Below are 16,854 nucleotides of genomic sequence, written 5' to 3'. Positions count from 1 at the left end.
ACACACACACACACACACACACACACACACACAGAACTGTGTCTCCATAACTTCAGAGGACATTACATTGATTTACAATAAAGACTGTTTTACTCTAACCTAACCTCATCCTAATCCTAACCTAAACCTACTTCCCTGTGTGCCTGTGCCTCCTCATAACGCTCGTCTGAGGTGATTTTACTTTTAGCGAACCCTAACCTAACTGAAACCTAACCCTAACCCTAATTTAATCCTAATCCTATAATAAACCTAACCTTATCCTAATGTTAAAATTCACCTTCAAATTAATGATTCACATTTTGGGGACTTGCATTTACTCCACATAATATGACTTGTAAACAAATGTAGGTCCCCACAGCATGACTAACACACTAAGACACACATACACACACTTTATGATTTCATGCAGCTTTAACATCTCTGGACTATTACCACTCTGATACTGGTTTTAACACTAGTAACACGTATATCCAAAGCAGAGTTGTCACTTTCCATGTTGCTGCCTGGGTAAAGGAGGAGATGCACTCACATCATGAAAGATGCCAAGTCCCTGCCCGTCGCTGCTCGGCTGCAGCTGCTGCTGCTGAACCCGGAGGTGCTTGTGTTTGGCGGACTGCAGGCACATGGTGATCATCTCCGTACAAGACAGCATCTTTCACCGCGGAGGACGATCGAGGTGATCGTGGAGCGAGCAGAGAGGAGTGAAGGTGTGAGGGATGAGAAGTCACTGCTGAGGGAGAGAGAGAGGGGGAGGGAGGGAGGGACGGAGAGAGAGAGGGAGACTTTGTGGTGCTGAGGAGAGCTCCAGCCCCTCCCCCTCCTGCATGGAGCCGCTCTGATTGGCTCTTTTATCTGCGCATCTGCATCGTACACATGTTCACCTGACTCGTCTTTCGTTGATGCAATGAGATCCTACAGAATATCAACCGTGCAAACCAAACCTGAGGCGAGCTGTTGAAACGAAGTCAAATATTCAGTCAGTCGATTTATTTCAATCAAAAAGAACTTCACAATGAAAACAGTTCAAGTTGAATGTTGTTTAACCTGATTGTTATGAACTGTGACGCCTTCACGTGACAGCAAACTTTCCTGTTAAACGTCACTGCACTAACTTTAGACAGACACTGCCACCTGCTGGATCCTGGAAGTCACTGTATCACCATGTTGGTTGTTGAAACATTACGTTACATCAAGATTATATTCACTTAAATAAATCCTATAAGTATTAATATTACGGATTTTATACTTTGTACATATCCTTCTGCACAATCTATGCCATAGCGCATATATTTCCACGTGTATACACATATTCTTTTACTTTTATTTTTTAAACTTTACCATATTTTTTTCTCATCACTCTTTTAATTTCTACACTGTTTTATTTATTATTATTGTACAATAGAGATACAGTAATATCAATTACAATTATTACCACTTTTATTTAGTTATTGAAGTGATCTGGCTCAAAATAAATAAAATAACAGTGCAGGCTGGTAAATAGTTGAAATAAACATTATTTTTTCTTGTGTGTGTGTGTGTGTGTGTGTTTTCTTCTTTAAAATGTAACTTTATTAACATGATAGGGTTCAGGAGGACTTCGAGGGGGCGGAGCTTCGTGATCCCAGTGCGATTCTTTTTTTTAATTTCCTCTTCCTGAACACCAGTCGGTTTCGCTTTCATTTCTTCCTGTCAGACTGTCAGAGCTGGAAACCGAACCAAGCACGACCCACGAAGTTTAGTGTCTGCGGGTTGAGACCGATCCTGAATCTGGGCTTTGACTCGTCTCCTCTCTGCAGGTGAGTGGCTGTCGGGTGGAAACAGGAATCCGAGGACGCTCTCAGAAAGTTTGCTTGTAAAACTTGTCTTGACACAAACAACTCTCTTGTTGTTGTGACATCACTTCTCGTGTTACCTGTATTCTCAGGTGGGACCATGGCCTCTGAAGTTGCACCGACAGTCAATCTGAAAGAGGGTGAGCAACAAACCTGTCACATATCTTTACATATGTCTGTGAGGAATCTGTTGTTTTGATTCGTCATAAACTACCTGTTCTCTGTGCTCTCTTCACCAAAGTAAAGATAAATTTAAATGAGGAAGATAATGTGTGAAGATGAGTGAGAGAAAACTATGGACAAAGTATCACATTGGACATTAAACTATTAAAGGACCGTTGTGAAGGATTTAAGTAAATCAGTTGGCATAAAATAAATTGAATAATAATAATCGGTTATGCTTTCATTTGTGTATAATTTTCTGAAAGTAATAGTGTTTTTGTCATCTTGTAATCATGTTATTAGAAGTGTGTGAAATAAGTGGCTCCTCCTCCACAGAGTCCAGCATCAGCATGTTTCTACAGTAGCCCAAATAGGTCAAAAAAAGGGCCTTTGCTTTTCTCTTTTTGATACATGACTCAAAGTCTATTGTAGTTTCCTGTAAATCCTCCCCACGTCTCCTGTGAGTGTGCGGATCATAACGTGCTGTGAGGTTGTAAAGTGGCTCCTTGCTTCCTCTGCAGCGGAGGAACTCGCCCTCTCTCTGAGCGACGCCCTCAGCGCTGGGAATAGTCAGGAAGCAGTGGAGCTCTGCCAGAGGCTGTCACAGCTGTCTGTCCCCGTGTCCGTCAGCGTCAGCAAACCGGCCTACCCGCAGGACGCCATCAGGTGGGTCACAGCCGTGGGTTAGGGTTCTCTGGCCAGATGTTTCCTTATGGCTTGTTTGGTTGGTTTCCCTCTTTTCAAGAGAGGTGTTATTTTGTAGTAGATGAGAGGAATGAAGGTCAAACATGGCAGGAGATGTGTCTTGGAGTGACTCTTAGTAGAGCTCATATCGCCACAAAGGTCCAACAGTCTCTGTCAATCCAATCAGGCTGCATCAAAGTAAACACACTCATAGATACCAGTACTTTACATGTGAGTGATTGGTTAATCAAGATTAATTAATGATTCCCCACCTAAAACCAACTGGTTCTTCCCTGTTTAAAACCATATCCATCCAACAAGTTTCATTCCAGTAGGTTTTGTGTGATCTTGCTTACAAACCAACAAACAGTTGTAAACATAACCTATGTGTGCATGCAATAACTTGTTAGGAATATGATTCTACGATGCAATAATGAAAGAATACAAACTACGATGTTCTGTTGATCAGGTTGAAAGTTGGAGTGGAGGATGCTCAGTCAGACAACTTCATCCCGACGACCGTTGTGGTTTCTGCTGATATGACAATTGCACAACTCAAAGACCAGGTACTGATGTAACAGTAATATGACCAAATCATAATATTAAATTAAAATTAACATATAATACTATTGATGGCAAAACTAGACTTTAATACCTCCCCACTGAAAGTGTAAACTGAGCCATGATGTATTAATTCAGATATTTTACCAGTTCCTATTTCGTTGTGAAACATGTATCATCGTAAAGCAGGTGAACAAGAGTTTATTACTGTTGCTGCCTAATTATCTCTCATGCAATTCTGTCTTTAAATGCATGTATGGATCAGAAAATCATTTTTTTTCCTCCAAACAACATCATTGATTTCCTCTCCGCAGTTCAGCCTTGACTTCGGGTTCCCGCCCACGCTGCAGCGCTGGGTGATAGGCAAGCGGTTGGCTCAGGACCGGGAGACGCTGTACAGCCACGGCGTTCGTGAGAGTGGAGACCAGGTCTTCCTGTTCATCCTCTCGGCCCAAACCGCTCACCTCACACGCTATCAATACAAACTGGACCAGGACCAGCAACGCATAGACGGTCAGCAACACACACAGGGACAATACATATTTAGTATTAAAGACAAATATTCAACATTAGACACAAATGTTTCTCCAGTGGAATAAACCATGCCACTGACCAGTTAAACAGATGTTTTATGTAAGGTTTATCTATTCGTAGGCATCGTGGATTCAATGGCATTGTTCCAGCCTTTCCCCAAAGGAGGTGTTGGTGAGAAGACTGCTCCTCCTCCAAAGCCTCTGCAGACTGCTCCTCCTCCAAAGCCTCAGCAGACTGCTCCTCCTCAGGCTAAACCCAGGACTGCCCCTCGCCCTACTGTGGCTCCTAAACCTCAGGTCAGGATTCACACTCTGCACCTACACGTCTGCCTGTTTGTTAACATAGTGTCCAGGAGCTGCACATTTTTCATTTGTAGATTTGTCTTTCAATTCTGATGATTTAAATGATTTATTTGTCGCTTTGTGAAGCACTTTGTTATCTGGCTAAAGAACAATATGAGTTCAATCTGTGGTTGTGTGTGTGTGTGTATGTGTGTGTGTGTGTGTGTGTAGTTTGGCTGGACCTGCACTCAGTGCACGTACGTGAACAAACCAACTCGTCCCGGCTGCGAGATATGTGGAGGGGAAAAGCCAGAGGATTATGAGGTGCCTGCCGTCTACCAGCCCGACCTGCAGGAGGTTCTATGGATTCAGCAGGAAGAGCTGGCCATGTTGCAATATGAGAAGGTAACAGTGCTACTCCGTTCACATTCAGACCCAGCCCTGGTCACAGGCTGATTATAACACATTGTTTTTATCGTGGTGTTAGAAGCTGACCTGCATCACAGTGAAGCTGGAGTCGTACAGTTTGTGTTTCTAAAGCTGGAAAGTCAGGAGCGGTTTACTTTGCTTTACTTTACTACTAACAGATTTGCAACAAGAAGCCATTAGCTTAAACGTCTTCTTCACAAATCTAAATGCACTGGATGTTTATTAGAGCCTTAAAAATGTATTGGATTAGATATATATATATATATAGATATCAGCGATTACATGTTGATTCAAATGCCGTTTATGAAAACCTTTATTTTACAGAATAAACCAAAAAAAACATGTCAGTTTTTGTTTATTTACTTGATTATTTTCTCAAGTACGATATATTTGATTTTATTTATGTGTTCTTTTTATGAAGAAGCTAATCTTCAAGTTTATGATTAAATTGTATATCTTCAAGCCTCAATTACATTTCTTCATCAAAAGGGGTCTGATAAGTTTTTAATCTATCGGCATCATTTATTTAGCTGTGTCACTTTTTATTTCTAGAAAAAATGTAATAATGGTGAATCCTGACTGACTTTGTAATGAAAATCTGTGTTCTGCATTTTCCTCTCGCTCCTACTCGGGGATGAAGACTCAGCGGGAAGAGCGAGAGAACAACTACCTGCACTTTTTGGCAACAGAAGAACAGAATCTGATCCCTAACACCACAGAGACAGAATGTCCCATCTGCTTCTCCACTCTGGAGCCGGGAGACGGCATCGTGCTCCGAGAGTGCCTGCACACCTTCTGCAGGTCGGACAGGAAGCATTTCATACGACCTGAATGTCATAAATGTGTTTTATGCACATCCCCATTTGTATTTTCATACCTGTGTGTGTGTGTGTCCTTGGTCAGGGAGTGCCTACAAGGGATGATAGTGAACAGTCAAGATGCAGAGGTGTCGTGTCCTGACAAATGTGACAGTAAAATACTGGACCGAGAAATCCGAGCGGTGAGACAAGAAACTTCTCAAACTATGAAAGTCGGTGGAATGTAATAAGGATACACTATCGATAATCCAATTACATTTTACTACATATTGCTTCAATGATTTTCAATTATGCTTGTTCCAGTGGATAATGATGACAATTAGCATTTGATATTGTGGAAAATTACACTTTACGGACGATGGGGGTGACACACTTTTCTCTCGTCTTGTTTTCGGTTCTATTCAACTCTGTGATCCCGGTTGGCAGCTGCTCTCCGATGAAGAGCATCAGCGTTTCCTGGAGCTGCGTCTGAGCATCGCAGAGAGCCGCGCCGAGCACAGCTTCCACTGCCAGACACCCAACTGTCGGGGGTGGTGCGTCTACGAGGACGAGGTCAACGAGTTCCTGTGTGAACTCTGCATGGAAACCAACTGCATCCTCTGCAGGGTAGCTTTGTGTTCATTTGTTGAGTTTGCCTTCGGTATGCACTGTAAAGTAGACGCACCACAAATAATGGAAATGTTGTTGTTATTTTGAAGGCCATCCATGAAGACATGAATTGCAAGGACTACCAGGATGACCTGCGCATCCGGGCAGAGAACGACCTGGCGGCTCAGCAAACTAAGCAGATGTTGGAGGTAGGTCAACCTTAAAGCTTTATGTAAAAACCACTGTGTCGACATTAACAGCAAACAGGCCTGTGCTCCCTGCGGCTCCCAGATCTCTGTTCAGATCAACATCCGTCCTGAGGAGTCCGATCGCAGGTGGACAGTGTTCAGACCTGAACTAAGAACTGACCACTTGTGATCGGATCAGGACGGAGGTTGATACCAGGTCTCAACAGGGCCACAGATTCAGAAACGTATGCAGAACAGTAACATGCATGTTTTTATCAAAATTTGAAATAAATATTTTAATTTGAAAAATAAATCACGTAACCCTAACCCTAACCCTATAATGGCCTGTAAATACAATCGATCCTAAATAAAACCGATAGGTGTATTAGTCAGTTAAACTGGGAGGTCGATGTTTCATTTACCAGGTTATAAACTCTGTTTTATCTCCAAGTTTAACTGCAAAGCACATTTAAGACGGTTTCTTACATGTCTTTGAATAATTCAGACAAATACTCTATATTTAATTACCCATGTGAGTTGCACCAGCAGCACCTCAGCCTGTTTATAACTCATAACTGTTTAATGTTGGTCTTTTTGTGCTCTACTTTAAAACAACTTTCAGGTATCTTGTATTGATTTTTCTCTCGTACTACAAGAGTTATTCAGTGTTTCTTATGAAAGTATTACATTTTTTGTGCATTTTTCTGCGGCTGCTTTACATCCATTTCACTGTATTTCACTACAGAGCATGCTGCAGAATGGCGAGGCCATGAAATGCCCGACGTGCGATGTCATCGTCCAGAAGAAGGACGGCTGCGATTGGATCTGCTGTTTGATGTGCAGGACAGAAATCTGTTGGGTCACCAAACAAGCTCGCTGGGGACCGAATGTAAGTGTCGGTTCAGTGTTGAGGAAAGTTACCACCTCACTGATTGCAATTCTTTCTATTAAGGTCTATAAGAAAATATGGATAAAGAGTGATTGACAGCCAGTTGTAGGTGATAGAGCAGTGTCCTCGAGCTCTTGGTCAGGCTCCACCCCCATTCCTCCAAATACAGTTACTTCCTGTTTCAAAAGACCAAGATGGTGCTGAACCTAATGTCAAACTTGAGGCAGCTCACAGACCAATGGGTGACGTCCGGCGCATCATGTGCTCTCTACCTCTGACTCTTTTATTCTTCCTTATTCTTCTACAGGGCACTGGCGACACATCAGGTGGATGCAGATGTCGGGTCAATAATCAGGCGTGCCATCCCAACTGCAAGAATTGCCACTGAGGCGAGCACGAGTGAACAAATACAGTGTGTGTGTTGTGTGTGTGTAAGTGCACCGTCTCAAGAGACGCAGACCTCAGCTGATGCTCAGGCTTTTGGCTTAACAAAGGATACATTCACATATTCATTTGGTTTGTTTTACTGACTCTTAGCCCAGATTTCTGGACTTTACTCAGGCGTTTTCCTGCTGCTGAGGCACATCTTTCTTCTGCCACTGATAGAAGTTCTATATGCAGGTTATGCAAAGTGCCAACTTTATTTTCTGCATCCCTACAACCGAGGATATTAACTTTACCTCATGAGATTATAAGCTTTACCGGGACACTCTTTAAAATTCACTTTTTGTGCTGAATCAATTCTTCATATCCATTTCGATCTCATTTCGACAGCCATTTTATTTTGGTGACTCAAGTCTGTCTTCAACTCCAATAACACACACACATAAATATATGAATATCCCCTCACATACAGTATATATATATATATATATATATATATATATATATATATATATATATAGTGTAATATTCTTTTCTTATGGCTACAACTAATTAACTTCATCTAACCATGTCTACCCGTATATTATCTATACCGCTTCTCCTCTTGAGGGTCGGAGGTGGAGCCAATGCTGCCTGACATTGGTCAGTTATTTTCTCGATTAAACCAGTGACAAGTGACAGAAATGTTCATTCAGTTGTCTAATCAGGCTGCGGTGAAGGATGTTGTTTTAATTGTTTACACTGAATGAATGTTTATTATGTAAAAACAAGCTGCTCTGGTGCAATTAAGGATTTTGAAGTATCGTATTTTAAAAGATGAAAAGGTGGATGCATAATGACGATGTAGTGTTCAGTTCTCTGTCTGTAGTCCATTCCTCGAGCCTTAGATTATGTACTGCAGTAGATACAGTATATTCTCTTTATGTGGGGTATCTACAGAGTTTGCAGGTTTCACCATTACTTGAAACGTGTCTACAATAATCTTTGTTCATTTGTCTTCAGTTGTGTCATGAGAAAAAATCAATAACGTGAACTTTGATTGCGCTGCATGAGTTACAAAATGCAAGCAGCCATTTTTAGCAAGCAGAAACAACAAATTTTGCTTTTTAGGCCTGAACAGAACCAACGTCCTCTCAGACTTTGCACAGCTTTCACCAGTCTAAATCTTAAATATTTCTTTTTGCATTAATATTTAATGTACATCATAATCATACAAGTGTACTTTCATTGCTTTAGGAAACCATACATGTAAGTGTCCTGAAATGGTCACAATACTTTAAGGAAATGGTTTTAATTGTATAAACCTAAATCAGGTGACATGTGGGACACTTTGAAGGTGCAGGTGAATCTTCTTGATCTCAGAAATATTGTGTCTTGGCTGTATAAAAATATCTTAAAGTTTCTATCCTGTCAAATGTTTTGTGTTTTGCTTTTTAATACAAACCTCACTGTGCAGAATCATGTATGTGCAGATTATTACAAACAGGCAGCTTCACCTTCACATGCTGAAGGAGGACAGCTTGTGAAGTGAGACTTATCTCTTAGTTATTCAACTTTTTTTTGGAGGTGGGGGGGAGAAGCAAAGGGTATAAAACATATCAGGCACAAATTATTAATAATTTGTTTGAAAACATATCTGAAAAATCTTAAACTTTATTTGGTGAAAATAAATCAACACATTAATGTGCAACTGCCCAAACAAATACACTTTTCACTCTAGTTTATTAGCATTCTCTTGTACAACTTTACATCAGTATGATAATTATCACAAAATAAATGTTAAAGGCAGATAAATCATTTAGTGCAATGAAAATACATGAAAACCACTGAGTGCAGATACATGTGTTATTATACTGCTTAACAGCTCCACTCTCGGGCTGCTCAGAGCCTCACCTTCATTTTCATCAGTAGTTATAATAAAGGCAATAAATTAATGGACCACAATATTGGAATGGGAAGCCCAGGTATTAATTTCCTTATATACAGTAGCAAAGAATGATATTTCTAACATGTGTCTTAAATTATTCCATGTTTTAGTTTCCTTCTCTGTGCTGCCTTATACAGGCAACGACAATTCTTAAAATTTCTGCCAAAAGAATATCATATAATGTATAATGTTGAGTACCAGACCACTGACAAATAAGCAAATCCTGATTTAAAACATTAAAACACTGGAATGAGCTGGACTGTCTCTGAAATCAAATGTTGCCCATTCTAGATTTTAACAATCCTATTTACTAAATCAGTCGTGTTTGAAACAAATGTTGGACACTATTTATTGAAATGCTTTTTCCATCCAGAGCACCTTTTCAGCAGACGTGAGCAAAGTGCCTAACAAACTAATTGTGATTGCAAAACTAACGCAACCAGTGCAAACTGGGTCACCCACTGTGTCAATCCAAATGCTACATAACCCTGCTCTGAAATACATTTTGCAGGCATTAAGTGAGTGAGTGAGTTTGCTGCTGAACTACGATGTCAGATTCCATCAGCTGCCCTAGTATAAGCAGAGCTAAAGATGTATCCCTGTAAATACGGGCACATGAAACACAGACACATCTTTAAGGTTGCACAACTGAGCAATTAACTACAAAAACTGGAAAGCTTTATTTAACCATTTCATGGTTGATTTTCTTTTTTAATTGGACTGTGAAAGCTGAACTCTAATCTGGAGCCTACTCCTCTGATTTAAAGCAACAATATGTAACTTGTATTGAGCAACAGCGCCCTCTGCAGCCACACATGGTAAATCATTCGGTTGGGACTTCATGCCGAGAAAGATCAAAGCCAGACAATGTGTTGACCAGAGCTCTGACTGGGTATCCCACTCACTGAACTGAAGCACAACTGATTAGATGTTGCCCATGATCCCTGGCTTCCTGAACCAGAAGAGCTGTTGCTGTAACAAATACACCAAACTCAGTTTAGACTTCTTCATATCTTAAAAGTTTCCCCTCTAAATATGAGATATAAACACTGGTTTGTAATGACTTCTAAGTCTTTTTAACTAATCAACAGTTCAGAATTACTCTCCACCTTGCTGAGTCTGACGATTTAAAATGAGACCAGTCAGTTACACAATTCACACACTTCTCACAGGATCGTACCTGCTCACCAAAGTTACATAGAACAAGAGCAGACTTTCAAGATGAGGAGTGGAAATGAGAGCAGCACCATTTTAAATTTGTAGCTGCTATTTTAAGATTAAATAAGTTGCATAGTGTTGCTTTACGTTTTGAGATACAAAATTAAGTCTCAAGCAGGCTACAGTATATTTCCTTTTAAATTCCAGAAACATTTTTGACCAATCAGTGATCCAAAGCTGAAATGTGTAGTCAGGGGTGAGAACTCACCAAAGTCATTAAAACCTTAAAAAGTGCCTGTGGGGGATGATCATAAACCTCTATACTCTGACATATCTCTAAATTAAGAAACACTAAATTATACAAAAAGATAATTCTATCAACCCACTATTTGGTCTCAGTCCAAGTATCAAATAGATTAAAAACAGATTGCGACCACACACACACGTGCACCAACGCACGCACACATACACACTTAAACTTGGCAGCAGTTTCAAGTGTAGTGAGTCCACCAAGCTTTCAACATAAATCTCTTAGGATTACTCAATATCTGATTAGTGTCATCCCAAATATAAATAAGCTTTAATAACGACACCATCAATAATAGTCCTTAGAAATAAAGTCTCTTCATTATAATAGGATGGATTCTTCACTTCAGAACATAGCAGCAGGAACCCAAACTGCTGCATGTTCTTCAGGAGTCATGTGACCCACAGCAGGGGGCTGAGAAGCCCTATGTGGAGTGGGATGATTAGTAGCATCCTAGAAGACGAATGAGGAGCGTTAACTGGTTCAGTTTAAAGTTCACTCCAGACAGTGTTATCAACAGCAGGGTCTGCACCCACTATAGTCCTGTGAGGGATGATGCCTTGGAGTGCAGGAGTAAAAGAGCTTCAAGGAAACAGGTCCAGCTTGGGGGCCCACTCCAACGCAGAGTTGACCACAGCAAGGGCTGCTGCCCCTAAAGCCATCGTCAGACCCATGACAGCCAGTCGGACAAAGCGCCGCGCTGCTGAAGGCCGAGTCACTGTTGCTACTGAACTGGCTGCTGCGCTCTCCAGTGCAGCCTGCTTCTGTCGGCGGCGGCGACGGAGAACTGAGTCTGGTCGCTGTTGAGTGGATGCAAGATCAAAGTCCTTAAAGGTAGAGGTGGCCATGCTTAGGAGGTCAACAGAGAGATTCATACAGAGGAGAGACCAAAGAGAAAAGGAAAGGGTCAATGTTAGAATAGTGAGTAATTGAAGTTGTTGAGAAGTGGAAGAAAATTAAAGGAGACATATTGTGCTCATATTTAAATTGATCATTATAATTTGAGTTTTTAAACTGAAAAAGTTGATATGCTCTCATGTTCAGAAAACACAACACTTGTCTGTTGCTGCAGCTCCTCCTTTCAGCCTCTGTCTGAAACACCTGGTTTTAGCTACTGTCTCTTTAAGGTCCCCCTCCCGATAAAGCCCAGTCTACTCAGATTTGCCGACCATGTAGGAAATGTCCGGTCTCACTTTACCTGACCAGACTAACTGCAAGCCTTGTGCAAATATGGGGCAGTGTGAGGTCATATGACATCATATGATACGCCAGAATATTCAGTGGGGCTACTGACAAGTTGTTTCAGGAGATTCAGTGTTTCCTGTAGCGGAGACGAGTTTTCTTTACCACTTTTACATTCATAAAAAACTATAACACACTAGAGGAAAGTGAAAATATGAGAAACCATAATATGTCTCCTTTTAATTTAATATTACAGTTGAAAAAAAGTGAAGCAAATAAACTAATTATTCACAGCACTTAGGCAAGTAGTGTTCTGTAAAGGGAAGGTGATTACCCGTCATCTGAGGCAGCTTCTTTGGCCAGTTCAGAGGGAGGAAACTGGACGAAGAGGTCTCCTGCTCGGCTGATGAGGGTCTCATAGGGCAGATCCTGAGGAATCTGAGACAGCAGATGATGAACCATGGCCATGTCGCATTCACAATCCAGCACCTCCTCTTCTCTGTAGAGTACAATCTGCAAACCAAGTGCAAATAACACATTCAGTCATTCAAAAGGGCCACGATGGACAAATTAAATATCAAAATACGTTGCCACTTTATTTACTATCTGACATTAGGCTTTTTGTTGAACCCACTCAAGAAATGGTCACGCATCATTGACCCTCCATCATCACCTTTCTATGGGCAGTGCAGGTTACAGCATTGTTATATTCGAGGTTCATACAAACTTGTCATTACACAACCTACATCATTTAATAAAGTACATCCTTACACAGGCGTCTGCACTGTGACAAACCCGAGCATAGCCTTAGAATTACAACTGTTGGCCTATGGCTCATATATCAATAAAGGAAGCTCGTATAACTGCCCGTGTAATTCTAAAGTGTTCTATTGATTAAGGAGACTTTAGTCATGTACTGTAAATGAAGAGCTGAACACAGGGAACTCACCACAGCAGCAAAGTAGATGGGCATCAGCGGGTGGCAGGCCAAGAAGAAGTCGTACAACCGGACAACGTGGCGGAAGTCTGACAGGACGTGGCCAAACCAGGTGATCAGCCAACTGAGAGCGAAGACTGTTCCCACTTCAGCCCTGAGGAAACATGGCAGAGATGGGATCTGGACTTAAGAGAAGTAACTTGAGAAATCATAATATGACCAGTAAGAAGTCATCCCTTACTAAAATCAACACAATCCTCTCCTGATTAAACATACTGAGGTTTAACATTAACCTTTTAATATCTTCTTCCAAGTTGTTCAAGAAACCTTGGAAGATGTTGCTTTAAGTGTGTCATGAAGATAGAGGACACAGCCAAAGCAAAAGCCTATAGACCAAATTAAAACCATATATATAAAAATACCTTGAAGAAAACCCATTATGATGATATAAATGCTGGAGATTTCCTCGCTAATAATACACTGAAGTGTCTTGCTTATGGTAAAACCTACTGATATTTGCTTTGACTCGTGTTAAGCGATCAAGCTGTAGGTTCAGGGTCTTACTTTCTTTCATCATATTAAAATGATGAAATGATGAGTATGCAATGTCAACATTCAAGAAAACAGACAAAGTGTCAAAACCACAGACCACACTCTCCACATTCAGTTTAAGTTGAAACCTTTTCTGATAAACATCTGTGTGTTCATAAATAAAGCTATGGTGGATTTTAGTAACCTCTCGTGGAAGACGGCATGAACTGGTTTAGCCTTATATCAGCAGAAAACCTTACTGTTGCATGAAGTCATGCACCTCTGGGTTGACCCTCTCAATGATGGGCATCAAATAGTTGAGGATATGTTTTGTGTTGTCCATGGTGGGATCCATGAAGTCCCTGAGAAAGAGGAGAGGATATTTTCAAATCCTGACAGGTGGACACAGCAAAGAAAGAAAAACGGAGACGATAGGTGATGAAAGCTGCCTCAGGATTATATATTTACATTAAAAGCACCTGAGGTGATGAGTGGAAAGCTTTTCTACGAGTGCAGTCGCACGGCGCTCTCCCAGGACCAATAAGAAGGTGACAACAATGTCGTGGTATCCTTGGTAGTAGTGCAGCTGGGGATTACGTTTCAGGACCCTGAGGATGATGTCAGTCAGTTCTTCCTGGAGACCCTCCCTCTGCTCGTCCGGCATACCTGTGCAGTCCATCCAAAATAAAATGAACAAAGCACATTCATTAGTTTGTTTAAATGTTGCACAACTATGCACATATCAATGCACTCGTTTACAATTTTTCACAATGACTTCCATTGTTATTTGTTCTCCCTGCACCACACCGGCACAAGATTTGTTAAATAATGTGCTAGTGTTTTAGCAACAATAGTTTTTGTTTCCCCTCAGTCAAAAATAGGGTAATCTGAGTAAATAATCAATCATGCTGGAACAAATGAATGAAAATTACATAAATATGTGATGTAATTCCATTATCTTAGGAATGAAACATAAACTGATGCAAAATTTTATAAGCTGTGGGTTAGCTCTAATTAGAAATATGGTATTGCAGAGTTTTTCCCTCCAAAAAGTTATGAAGTCTGCTACTAGTCAGTGGTGATGGAACTTCACAAAGCAGTGAACTACAGCCAGGTTCAGCACTTCTTTGGGTCCCCTGGAAACATGTTCATTGTGCTTTACAGCTATTTGCAGCAAGTTTCTGTTTGCACGTGTTGTGACTTATCGCGGCGCATCATGCATCGTCAAATTGACTGTAATTTGCAGTTCATTGAGCTCTCTCAGCCACCGTATGAATACCTGTTTACACGGGTAAAAAGAACACATTATAACACTCACTACAATTCCCAGTTAAAACTAACCACACCTGAGCAAATTTGCATCCACCGGTTCCATAATAGTGTAAATCCTTGGATAGTGGAGCACATTTTACAGACTGGTTTGAAAGCTGAAAACTGCTGTAGTGGTCGAGACTGTTGCACCACTTCTAGATTGGGAGTGTTCATATCACTCTGTGGTTGACAGCCATGTCCATGAGAGAAACTGTGTGGTTGGTGAGTCTTCACCTGGTGGGAACCTCCTCAGTGAGCGCTGGACGTCCAGCAGGACCTGGTTGTAGTCCTTGTTGTTCTCCCGCTCCACCGTCTCTGCACAGGACATGTCACCGTTAGAACAGCTGAATGACTCCAGTGTGTGGGAAAAGCTTGCACCTGCTGATGCTCTGCCTGTTTTACAATAATGCATAGTGGGATATGAATGTGCAATTACCCAGAGAGCCTACAGACTTGTGGCCTACACTACGTATGTGTGTGTTTGTGTGCATGTGCAGCTAACATGACACCTGGCTCCTGGTCCATGACCTGCAGGGGCACGTTGAGCAGGCGAGGCCACACTTCACATCGCATCTCGTCCGTCAGCAGTCCTCCTTCACTGATGGCCATCCTCCTCAGAGCCGCTACGTCCACCGGACTCACGCTCAGGGCCTGCGTGATGTCCGCAGTCTTCCTCTTGCGCCTGCTGTCCCAGTCTGACACACACACACACACACACACACACACACACACACACACACACACACAGACACACACACACAGATTAGCATCATGACGTTTGGCTTGCAACGGTTACAGGTGATGGGGACGTTTCAGGGGACATAGTTAGCTTAGCTAGCTCCAACAGCTACATGCAAGTCCACCTGGAGACTGGCTAACCTGCTTGATTAGCCCCAGTAAACCCATAGCATAGCATCACAGTTAGCTAGCTAGCTACACGACACTGACCGCTACCTCGTCGTCCGTTCACCGGCGTGGAGGGACCGGAGCTTCGGGTCGTCCTCATCTTGACTCCTCCACCTCTCGGCGTGTCCTCGCTAGATGACATGTCACCACCTCCTCTGCCGGGCGAACCTCGACTCATCCTCCGGCTAGCAGCGGCTGCTAACCGGGAGCTAGCGGTGCAATTAGCGAGCTAATCGGCGTTAGCTGGTCACCGAGCTCACGGTAATTCGCCCCGCGTCCGAAAGCAGCATCTTCCTCGGTGAGGCCGCCATCGAGCGGACTTGTGACAAAGTGTGGAGGATCAGAGAGGAGAGAAGAAGAGAAGAGACGGGGACAGGTTGACTCTGAGACCGAGAAGAGGCGTCGGAACCTGGGTGATCCTCCCTGTGTTCGCACGGTGGGTTCAGAGCACAGGTTCCCACTCATCACCCGAGGAGGAGGAGGGGCTACACCGTAACAATCACAATCATCATCATCATCATAATTACTGAAACTAAATACCACAATGTAGCAAGTGCAAGAGCGTTAAGTTGAAACGTGTGCAATTAAATTAAATACTTAAAAAATCTGAGTAAAAACGAATTGTTATAATATGTTATAGACTGTGCAGGAGAATATGTACAAAGTATACAAGCGATAGTAGCACTACTATTACCTATACAAATACTAATGATAAAACATATACTCCTACTAGTACAACTACTGCTACTAATAATGAAAAATAATAGCCAACACTAAATACCACAATGTAGAAAGTAAAAGAGCTTTAAGTTAAAATATATACAGTAAAATGTATTATAAATATAATAAAAAGAAAAGCAAACTGTTATAATAATGTTAAAGATTGTGCAGGAGAAGATGTACAACATATTCACGTGATAGTAGCACTGTTGCTACTGATAAAACTACTTATACTAATACTAGGCAATTGCACATTTATTACATTTGTTCGGTGAGGGTTTATTTCTCCTGTTATTTCATCCAATTCGTGTGAAAAGACATTTTTGTGGTGTCATCAGATTTCTGGTGAAAAGAAACCTACATGATCACTTTCTTTTTTTCCGACATCACAGACCTGATGGGGCAAATGTTCTCATCCTGTGCAAACAGATGTCAAAACATATTTACATGACATTCATTTCCATTTCTTCACGCCTTGTTAAATACACTTGCACGAATCAGCTCACGTGTGTGTGTGTGTTTGTG

General features: G+C 41.6%; 3 protein-coding genes across 4 annotated transcripts in view; 1 reads left to right on the top strand and 2 right to left on the bottom strand.

The window, feature by feature from the left end:
* Positions 1-652, bottom strand: part of necab3 (N-terminal EF-hand calcium binding protein 3) — a 37,657-nt gene extending 37,005 nt beyond the window's left edge. Inside the window, exon 1 of the mRNA XM_061070585.1 lies at positions 530-652. Within this exon, the coding sequence (XP_060926568.1) occupies positions 530-652 (123 nt within the window). The remainder of the gene's footprint in view (positions 1-529) is intronic.
* A 1,025-nt stretch (positions 653-1,677) lies between these two features.
* rbck1 (RanBP-type and C3HC4-type zinc finger containing 1) lies at positions 1,678-8,765 on the top strand. The gene is made up of 13 exons (XM_061069389.1): positions 1,678-1,796; positions 1,925-1,972; positions 2,516-2,660; positions 3,148-3,244; positions 3,554-3,752; positions 3,894-4,069; positions 4,286-4,459; positions 5,124-5,284; positions 5,387-5,483; positions 5,728-5,907; positions 6,000-6,098; positions 6,823-6,966; positions 7,274-8,765. The coding sequence occupies exons 2-13, from the start codon at positions 1,933-1,935 to the stop codon at positions 7,352-7,354; spliced, it is 1,593 nt and encodes a 530-aa protein (XP_060925372.1). The 5' UTR covers positions 1,678-1,796; positions 1,925-1,932; the 3' UTR covers positions 7,355-8,765.
* A 268-nt stretch (positions 8,766-9,033) lies between these two features.
* Positions 9,034-16,056, bottom strand: tbc1d20 (TBC1 domain family, member 20). 2 transcript variants are annotated; one of them, XM_061069526.1, is made up of 8 exons: positions 15,652-16,056; positions 15,213-15,398; positions 14,938-15,018; positions 13,872-14,058; positions 13,653-13,754; positions 12,874-13,015; positions 12,259-12,437; positions 9,034-11,591 (listed from the first exon to the last, which is right to left on the bottom strand). In XM_061069526.1, exons 1-8 carry the CDS (start codon positions 15,785-15,787, stop codon positions 11,327-11,329), a joined length of 1,278 nt encoding a protein of 425 aa, XP_060925509.1. In that variant the 5' UTR covers positions 15,788-16,056; the 3' UTR covers positions 9,034-11,326. The 2 variants fall into 2 exon arrangements, with proteins under 2 accessions (XP_060925509.1, XP_060925510.1); XM_061069527.1 differs by having other exon boundaries at positions 15,658-16,056.
* Between the last annotated feature and the right edge of the window lie 798 nt (positions 16,057-16,854).

Source organism: Limanda limanda, chromosome 4 (assembly GCF_963576545.1).
Source record: "Limanda limanda chromosome 4, fLimLim1.1, whole genome shotgun sequence".
In the NCBI taxonomy this organism is placed as follows: Eukaryota; Metazoa; Chordata; class Actinopteri; order Pleuronectiformes; family Pleuronectidae; genus Limanda; species Limanda limanda.
Note: the sequence above shows the minus strand (reverse complement) of the source record. Positions and strands in the feature narration are given on the sequence as shown.